At 61.0% G+C, this 9,885-nt stretch overlaps 1 protein-coding gene across 1 annotated transcript in view; it reads right to left on the reverse strand.

Moving 5' to 3' along the window:
- The window catches only part of SHANK3 (SH3 and multiple ankyrin repeat domains 3), a 242,417-nt gene extending 233,563 nt beyond the window's left edge, over positions 1-8,854 (reverse strand). Inside the window, 1 exon segment of the mRNA XM_032688085.1 lies at positions 8,640-8,854. Within this exon segment, the coding sequence (XP_032543976.1) occupies positions 8,640-8,702 (63 nt within the window). The 5' untranslated portion in view covers positions 8,703-8,854.
- Positions 8,855-9,885: the final 1,031 nt, after the last annotated feature.

The raw sequence follows: 9,885 nt of genomic DNA on the forward strand, positions 1-9,885 counted from the left end.
CGACCTCCAGATTTTCCCTTTGCAGCAATAAAGTTCTCCTGATTTTCTGTTTGGGGTTTTTTTTTTTCCCCCCTCAGTGCTGACATAGCTGAGCACAGAAAAAGGAACTTTTAGGATCTACGAGGTACTGGGAAACCAGTGAGTGGTGAAGCCTGGGATGGAGGCAAGGAGCTGGTGTGCCCAGGAGTGGAGGGCTGGCACCCTGGCTTGTGGCCACACTAGGAAGTCACCTCCCCATATAGAGCCAGGGTGAGCCCTGCTGCCTTCTCCATAGAGCCAGGGTGAGCCCTGCTACCTTCTCCATAGAGCCAGGGTGAGCCCTGCTACCTCCACATAGAGCCAGGGTGAGCCCTGCTACCTCCACATAGAGCCAGGGTGAGCCCTGCTACCTCCACATAGAGCCAGGGTGAGCCCTGCTACCTCCACATAGAGCCAGGGTGAGCCTTGCTACCTTCTCCATAGAGCCAGGGTGAGCCCTGCTACCTTCTCCATAGAGCCAGGGTGAGCCCTGCTACCTTCTCCATAGAGCCAGGGTGAGCCCTGCTACCTTCTCCATAGAGCCAGGGTGAGCCCTGCTACCTTCTCCATAGAGCCAGGGTGAGCCCTGCTACCTTCTCCATAGAGCCAGGGTGAGCCCTGCTACCTTCTCCATAGAGCCAGGGTGAGCCTTGCTCTCCTCATCCCTCCCTTTCCCACATGCTCCTTTCCCTCTCTGGGCACAGGGAGCAGTGCCTGCATGAGTTGGCACCTTCTCTTCATCCTCCTGGAGGAAGCCACAACCAGCAGCGTTCCCACATGGCCTCAGGACCCTGGTCTCCTCCCTCAGCCCTTGGGGACAGACCTCTGTGGCAAAGCAAGAGGAAAACTGGGAATGCCCCCAGTTAGAAATCACCTTGGAGAAGATAAAATGCAAGGACAGGATGCTGAGCTGCCTATTCCCTCTTCACAAGAGAATTGGGGTGTGGGTGGGTATATTTAAATAGTAGGAGCCCACAACACAGGGAAAACACCTGGAATTCAGCTGGACAACCCCCTCAGCCTCCCCTGGGCAGGGCTCCATCCACCACCGGGAGCTGCTGCCGGTTAAATCCAACAGGGATGTTATTTTAACCTACAGCAGCTCCTCAGTGTGGCTTTAACACGATTTAAAGGGCAAAAGAAAGAGTTGCCAGAGCACAACAGGGAAGAAAAACCTCTGGAAAGCTCCGGGAGGAAGCGTCCCCAGCTGCACATCTCCGCTCCTCCAGATCTTTCCGAGCTGTTCCGATAAGTTCCAGCTCTCTGATAGTTTGGCAGCTTCCTGAGCACCACTCAGGCAAGAGCCTCTTATCTCTCCACATATACATTTTTTATGCGATGTGCTGAGCTGTGATTCCTCGGAACAAGTTTTTCCCTGCTTCCAGCAGAAAAAGCAAATGGAAAACCTGCGCCTGGGCGCTCCCTAATTACAACCACGGCCGGGCAAGTGGCCACGTGGAAAGGGCTGCTGCAGAAAGCACCTTCCCATGGGATGCATCCCAAGGCTTGGTCAGACACCTTGCAGGACTCCAGTGCTGCAGGCAGAGAGCACAACTTTTGCACTCTGCTTGGATAATTTCTGGATTTTCTGCCTTTTCCTTCCACTTTTTCCAAATGGGGTTGCGGCTCGTTTCCACCGCACAACTTTGGGAATCAGCTTTCAAATGTGGTTTAGTGACAGACCCAAAAAAATCCATAACTATTCCAGAGAAACAAACCTTAGCTTGGGCATGTTCCTGTCTCCTTAAAAATTAGGCTACCAGCTCAAACCCTGTGGGTGGGTTTGGATAATTTTATCCTGGGTCTCCACCACCCCCTCCCACAGAGCAACACGCAGCCAAAGGCTGGGCTGCAGTGGCTCTTCCCAAAGGATCAGCAGCTGTGGGATGGATGCAGGAGCAGGTGGGTGAGGCATAGAAGCTCCATCAGCACTCAAAGGAGCCCCAGGTTCCTGTGCATCCATCTCCTCCTCCCTCTGCCCAGGCTCACACACCCTCCCTGTGCAGGGGCCAGCACTGGTGTGGACCAGCAGCTCCTCCATAGGGAGGAGGGAGGCTCCAGGTTATCAAGCTCCAAATAAATTGCTGTCTTGGGAGTCTACAGAGCCCAGGCTATCAAAGCAAATCCATTCCCTGCCATACAGAACAAGCCACTGTGTGGGAACACCAGCACAGCACTGCCAGCGGGCACGTGGAGCTCCCAGACCACGGATTCCCTGGCACAGCCAAGCAGGGAGCAGGACAGTGCCAGAGGCTTGCACTGGGATCCAGCTCCTGCCCCACAGCTTCCCTGGCACAGGAGGGCAGGCAGCAGGATGGTGCCAGAGCCTGGGCTGCAGCCCCCCTGCCCAGGCCCTGCTCAGTCCCAGCACACAGCTCACCCTGCCCATGGAGAGGGAGAACTCCCAGAATCCAGCCCCAAAGTGCTCTGAGAGACAAGGGCAGCTGGAGCCTCCAGGATTCACCAGCCAGTGTTGGATCCTGCGGGAGATGATCCCTGGAGCCAGAGAGGAGAGTGGCACTGCAGGCACTGCTGCACATGGAACACACTGGCTCTGCCCCGGGGGGCTCAGCACCCACAGCCCTTCATCCCACCAGCACACAGCACTGCTCTCAGACCCCACCACTGACCAGGAGATCCTTCCTCCTCCTTTGATCCAACACAGCCTCTCCTATTCCCTGTGCAGCAGCAGCTGCCGGTGAGGAGGGATCTTGAACAGCTCAGCCCTTCCCTGTATGAACTGGAACCTGTTCCCTGGAGCAGCCCAGAGAAGCTGTGGCTGCCCCATCCCTGGAATTGTCCAAGGCCACGTTGGACAGGGCTTGGAGCAACCTGGGCTAGTGGAAGTTGTCCCTGCCTGTGGGTGCAGGGATGATCTTTAAGGTCCCTTCCCAGCCAAACCATTCCATGACTCTGTGACTCATAACACATGGGGTAGATCCACCCAAAACCTGCACGTCACCTACCCCAGCCCTGCTGCCCCCACAGCCCCAGGAAGCCTCTCCTGTTGTGCCAGAACCTGAAGCCACCCCAGGATCAACATGGATTGGGGACAGCAATTTCTCTAAGGCACATATATATATACCAGCAGATCTCAACTTTGATTTTTACTATTCAATTTTTACCCTACAACAAACACTCAAAATAGTTTCATTCACCCTTTCCTTATCAATTTGCTCCAACAGCTCAGCACCTCTGTCTGTACTGCTCATGGGCTTGTGGCACGTGGAATTCAAATCAAATCCCAAAGGAATGGCAAGCCACAGCATCTGTTAGCCACCAACAGAAGTTCAGGAAAACTCTGCCTATTTCTTTCACAATAGGAAAATTTATTTCTTCGCTTCCCCCGGCTGAACAGAAGAATCAACGCTTTGTGTGCTGGTTCTGGGCCCTTGTTTCATTTGCATTAAGGAGATAACAAGCCAGAATATTAACCTGAGCCTTTTCTGCAGCCACGGAGGGAAAGGAAAATTCCACCCCAGAGGAAAGGAAGCTCTGGGCTCAGTGGAGACCTCAAAACAGCCTCTCACAGAGTGGGGTGGTCCCACATCTCCAAGTCCTTGGACCCCTCACTGGTCCAAACACATCCCCAAATCCACGTGCTGAGGAGGAGCCCTCCCGTGGGACAGATGCCAGCACAGGAAAGACATGCCAGCCCCCCTGCCTGGGCACCACAGGACATCCTTCCAGAGGATGAGGATCCTTCAGCATCACCCGGGCATTCCCGGCTGCAACACAACTCACAGGCCACACTTCAACATCATCCCCTTCCCAGAGGAGACCAAATCCTGCCCAAACCCCCTGTGACTGATCCTGCTGGTTCAGGGACCAATGATCTGCCCTGAAACCACCACAGCTGCACCCAAATGGATGCAAGAGAGGCAGCAGCTCCCTCTGGGCACTGGAGGGGAGCAGAGCCCACATTCCCAGTGAGGAGCAGAGCCCACATTCCCAGTGAGGAGCAGAGCCCACATTCCCAGTGAGGAGCAGAGCCCACATTCCCAGTGAGGAGCAGAGCCCACATTCCCAGTGAGGAGCAGAGCCCACATTCCCAGTGAGGAGCAGAGCCCACATTCCCAGTGAGGAGCAGAGCCCACATTCCCAGTGAGGAGCAGAGCCCACATTCCCAGCATCCCCACGCACTGTCCTTCCTCCTCTGGCTTTTCCACCTCACCTGTCCCAACCCCACTCCACCTCAAGGCTCCCAGCAGAGCAGCCACCCTCCCTGCACCCACCACCCCCCCCAAAACCTGCTTGCAGGAGCACAGCACCCACAGTCCAGGTGGGAAGAGCAGGAGCCGGGGGGATCCCACCACTGTGGACTCCCCAGCAGGTTGGGCAGGCCCAGAGGAAGGGGAAGGGAGGAGGAAGGGGCCCAAAACTGAAGCAACAAGATGCACCTGTCTCGTGGTACCTTCCTTTCCCTAAATATTTGCCTTGGCTGCCTCAGTTGCCACAGGGAGAGGGAACAGGGGACAGAAAATTTTGGGCTCCATGAAAAAATATCCATCTAAGCAGTGGAGTTACCCTCCAGGAGCAATGCAGGGCAGGGGACTCTCCTAGTGACCAGCACCAAAGCAGTGTGTGCCAGCACTGTGCCAAGTACTGCCCACCTCCCACAGTACCAGGACATTCCATGGCCACTATCACCTGCAGAGCCACCCCACACCCATGGAATCACAGAATATCCTGAGCTGGAAGGGTTCACAGAATCTAACTCCTGGCTCCACAGGAGTTAGAACAACCCCAAAAATCCCACCGTGTACCTGAGAGCATGGTCCAAACGCTCCTGGAACTCTGGCAGGCTTGGGGCCGTGACCACTTCCATAGGTTTTGGAAACTCCAGCTCCCTGAGGCAGCTCTGACCAGCAGCAAAGAGCTCTGGCACTCAGCACTCGGGGGTATAAATACCCCAGGTGGCATTTGATCAGGATGCTGGCACACATGTGGGCAGTTTAGCCTCTCCCTTGAGCTTGGATTAGGTGCAGGTGGCTCAGATCATTTAATCTAAAAGTGCAAATACAAACAGGGCTGTGCTGGAGGAGACAGCCTTCTTTTTTCCCCCCCAGAGACAAGCTCATAGCCTGGGTGGAGATTTGCTTCTAACAAAGGAAACCATTACCAGTGAATTCAAAGGCCTTGGGATGAATAAACACAGTGGTAGTGAGTTGTAAAGGAACCTAAAAGAGGCTTGGAGACGACTCCAAGAGAGCTGGGAAACTTCACTTGAAAAGTCAGTCAGCTGCTTCACAGTCTAAAATCCCACCTGGAGGCTCCTGACAGAAGATGTGAACTTAATAAACTGAACCTTGCCCAGCTGAAGTCCTGATCTCTGGCATCAAACCGAGTCTGACTTGTACTGAAAAGCTGCCTGTCCACCCTGTGCCTGAAAATCCCAAAAGAGAATTCCCACCTTCAAGAAGACTTTGCTATGGCAAAGTCCATGGCACATCAGCCACAGATCCAGAGGCACCTGAGGGAGGGGGATACAGGGCCAGATCCAGAGCTCCAGAGGCACCTGAGGGAGGGGGATACAGGGCCAGATCCAGAGCTCCAGAGGTATCTGAGGGAGGGGGATACAGGGCCAGATCCAGAGCTCCAGAGGCAGCTATGGGAGAGGGATACAGGGCCAGATCCAGAGCCCCAGAGGTATCTGAGGGAGGGGGATACAGGACCAGATCCAGAGCTCCACAGGCATGTGAGGGAGGGGGATACAGGGCCAGATCCAGAGCCCCAGAGGCACCTGTGGAAGTGCTGGTGCTCACCAACCCCTTGCTGGAACCACACAGGCCTGCTGGAGCAGGGAAGAGGTTTAGGATCCTCCCTGCTCTCCAGGTGGGCGAGGTCAAGGGCCCTGTGTCTCGTAAGGGGGGAAGAAGAGGCAGGGGACACACACAGCTCCAGAGCATCTGTCCTGTGAGCTGCTCCAAAACACAGCAAACATCCTCCAACACATCCCAGAGCTCCTCATGGAGGAGCCAGGATGGGTTCAATGGCTCCTTTTCCCCTTGTCCCTTTTCACACTGGGCAGGCCCCACCTGCCTGGATGTCACCCTGCAGACAGGGACCAAGCCTGGCTGCTCATGGAGTGAGGAATGAGCACTGGGAGTGCCTGGAGCAGGGAATGGTGCACAGGGATGGTGCAGGGGAGCTGAGGGGAGTTGGGGGCCGGTCACAGGGCACCACAGCTCTCAGGGCCACGGGCTGTTAAGCCAGCTGGGTTTTTTCCAACCTCCCTGTATTTAAGTGGGACCCCTGCCAGCATCCACAGTGCTTCCCTGGTCCCAGAGCTTCCCACAGCACCCACAGGGCTTCCTGCCCCCAACTCCACCAGCTGAGGGGAGAGGAAGGACCCCCCCCAGCCCGGACAGCCCGCTGAGACCCCCCAGTCTCCGCTGAGACCCCCCAGTCTCCGCAGCAGCTCCCACCCCCAGCCCACGGAGGTTGCACCGCTGGGGAAGGGAGGTGTGGGAGGGAAATTCCTGCTGTTCACATGCAAAGATGCTCAGCTTTGCCTCAAGTGCCCCATTCCCTCCGCTGCCTCGGGGGAGCTTCGGTCTGGCAAATCTGAGCAGCATCGCTCTGACTCACTCTGAGGATGGTCCTTAGGTTGGAAAAGACCCTTAAGAGAGAGGAGTCGTTGGGAGGGGGGGAGGTCACAAAATGCCCCCAGCCCGGCTGCTGCTCTCCAGGGGAAAAGGAGTCACCGCTGCTTCCTCCACTGCCCACGCACACTCCCAAAACAAAGCAAGGCAGGGGCGGGAGGCGCGGGGCAGTGCCCAGGGAACAGCAAAGCAGAGAGCTGGACACCAGGGCCACGGGCAGAGCCCTCCCCGACAGCCCTCGGACCACCGTGCTGCGGGATCGGGGGTGAGGACTGGAGCAGGATGAGACCCCCCGGAGCACCGGCCCAGGGAGGGGAGTGCGCAGGGGGGCAGAGGAGGAGCTGATGTGCTGGGCTAACCCAGCGCTCAGGGCACAGGGCAGCCCGCGTGCCCCCCGTTCGCAACCCCAGCAGGGACTGGGGGGGAGCGAGCGGAGGTAAAGCCCTTCCTGCAGCACAAGGTCAGTCCCCGCTAGAGCAGCGCGTCTGTCCGATTCTTCGACAGCAGCGGCAGCGCTGCCTCGCCTGTCTCTGCCGCTCCCCGGCGCCGGCAGCTCAGCCTGCAGAGCTGTGCCTGCGAGCAGCACCTCGGCCCCAAGGCTTGGCCCTCAGCCCCAGCATCGCTGGCCTCCAGCAAGCCCTCTGTCCCCCGCCGCGACCCCTTCCTCAGGACCCCCACGCCTGGCCCCAAAAGAGAGCTCCTTCCCACAAAAAGGAGAGCTTTCACCCACCCCACCCCCCTTAGTCCTCTCCACCCCCAGCAACGCTCTGCTCGCCCCAAGTCTGTCGCCTCACCTTCCTCCCCTCACCCCAAAGGGGCTCCCCCTCTCCTGCCCGCAGTGCCTCGTCCTGGAGCACAGGCTCCCTGTGCCCCGCAGCCAACCAAGCCACTGCCCCCAGTACTCCTCTAATGAGGGCTCTTCATTAGGGCCACCATCACCGCAGCCCTTCAGCCAAACCCTCCCCTGCACTGACCAGGCTGTTCCCAAGCTCTTACACCCCACAAAGCACCCAATGCCAGGTGACCCCCCGTCTCCGGGGGGATCACTGAGCTCTGCCAGACCCCCATCACGCCGCCCTCTGCCCGCCCTGTGGCACATGTGCCACCCTGGCTAACACCCCACCAAGCCTGTGCCCCCCTGGGTCACACCCGTGCTCCTGGGAGGCCACACCAGCGTGTCCCACCTGTGTCACGGGCACCACGACGCGGCACATGGCACCTCGCTGTGCCACCGTCCGGCACAGCAGAGCACCCAGCACCCACCGCACGAACCACGAACCACCACGGCCGCGGCATCGGGCACAGCCCGCGCACACGGGCCACCGTCAGACCCCGGCGCTGTGGCTCCCGAGCTCCCGCAGCCCGGCCCAGCTGCTGCTGGAGCCGATCCCGGTGCAGTTCTGGGACCGGCCCCGGGCTGGTGCTGGAGCCTCCTGAGCCGCACCCGCTCGCCGTTCCCAGCCCCGCCGTCCCCCTGGGAGCGGGACACAGCCCGGTCCCGGCCGGTGCGGGGAACGGCGGCGGGAACGGCCCCGCGCTGCGGCCGCACCGGGGCCCCGGAGCCCCCCGGGGAGGCAGCGCTGCCGCCAGGGCTGCCCGCGCCGGGCTCTGCGGGGAACGGGAGGGGGACACCGGGGGCACCGGGGATGGGGACAGCGGGGATAGAGACACCGGGGAGCAGGGCAAGGGGGAAGGGGCAATGGGGAGTGGGGAAGGGGCACTGGGGAGTGGGGCAGTGGGGAGCTGGGGCAGCGGAAAGGGGGCACCAGGGACGGGGGCAGCGCAGAGCGGGACAGCGGGGAAGCGGCACGGGGGAGCGGGGCAATGGGGACCCGTCCCGCCGGGCCCGTGGCCGGTCGCCCCTCGCCCGCGGCGGTGCGAAGTTTGCCGGGTGGTGCCGGGGCGGGAGCCGTGGCGGAGCGGGGCCGGCACCGCTCGGGATGCGGGTCGGGGGAGCGGCTCGGGAGCGCCGGGGATGCGCATCAAGGTGCGGGTCGCGGCCGGTCGGGCACTCACCGTCTGCTGCAGGTCGGGGATGCCGATGCGGACGACGATGGCGCCGGGCGCGGGCTCCTCCATGCGCGCCGGGGCCGCCAGCTTGGGGGAGCGGGGCCCGGCGGGGCCCCGGGCCGGGTCGAGCCGCGTCTCCTCCCGCAGGCCGGCGCTCGGCTCCCCGGCGGCGGCGGCGCGGGGCTGGCGCTCCGGCAGCGGCTCCGGCGGCGGCGAGTCGGGGCTCTCATGCTGGCTGCCGGCGGGGCTCAGAGGCATGCTCCGTGCGGCGCGGCGGGCGGCCGGCACCCGCACCGCCACCGCCACCGCCGGCCGCGCTCACAGCCCGCCCGGGGGCCCTGCGGGGGCAAGGACACGCCGTCACATCGGGGCATCCCCGGCTGGGACACACACCCACCCCGGAGTACCCAGGTAGGGGCATCCTGGGAGGGGACCCCCGGCTGGAGACCCCCGTGGTGCACGTGGGCATCCCCAGAGGGACCCCACAACCCTCCCCCAGCAGGGGTTATCCCCCAGTAGTGATCGTTCCCCGGGAGGAGCCCGAAAGCAGAGCCCCACAGGGACCCCACGGAAACCCCCGGCAGGGAACATTCCCCGGGAGAAACTGGGAGCAAACCCCCACTCTGCACATGGGCATCCCCGCAGGGACCCCACGAAAACCCCCGGCAGGGACCGTCCCTCAGGAGGGGACCCCCACACAGGCATCCCAGGAGTGGCACTCTGGGAGGGGACCCCTGGCTGGAGACCCCCGTGGTGCACATGGGCATCCCCACAGGGACCCCACACCCCCTGCCCAGCAGGGATCATCCCCCAGGAGTGACCATTCCCCGGGAGGAGCCTGAAAGCAGCCCCCCACTCTGCACTTGGGCATCCCCACAGGGACCCCGCAGAACCCACCCAGAAGGGATCATCCCCCAGGAGTGACCATTCCCCGGGAGGAGCCCAAAAGCAGACCCCCACTCTGCACATGGGCATCCCCACAGGGACCCCACATCCCCTGCCCAGCAGGGATCATCTCCCAGGAGTGACCATTCCCCAGCAGGGGCCTGGGAGTGGACCCCCACTCTGCACATGAGTATCCCCACAGGGACCCCACAAACTCCCTTAGCAGGGATCATCCCCCAGCAGGGATCATCCCATGGGATGGGACCCCCAGGCTGCACACTGTTATTCCCACAGGGACCCCACGGAACCCCCCCAGCAGGGATCATCCCCTGGGATGACCCCCACACTGCACACAAGCACCTCAGCT

The sequence above is a fragment of the Chiroxiphia lanceolata genome, chromosome 5 (assembly GCF_009829145.1).
Source record: "Chiroxiphia lanceolata isolate bChiLan1 chromosome 5, bChiLan1.pri, whole genome shotgun sequence".
Classification (NCBI taxonomy): Eukaryota; Metazoa; Chordata; class Aves; order Passeriformes; family Pipridae; genus Chiroxiphia; species Chiroxiphia lanceolata.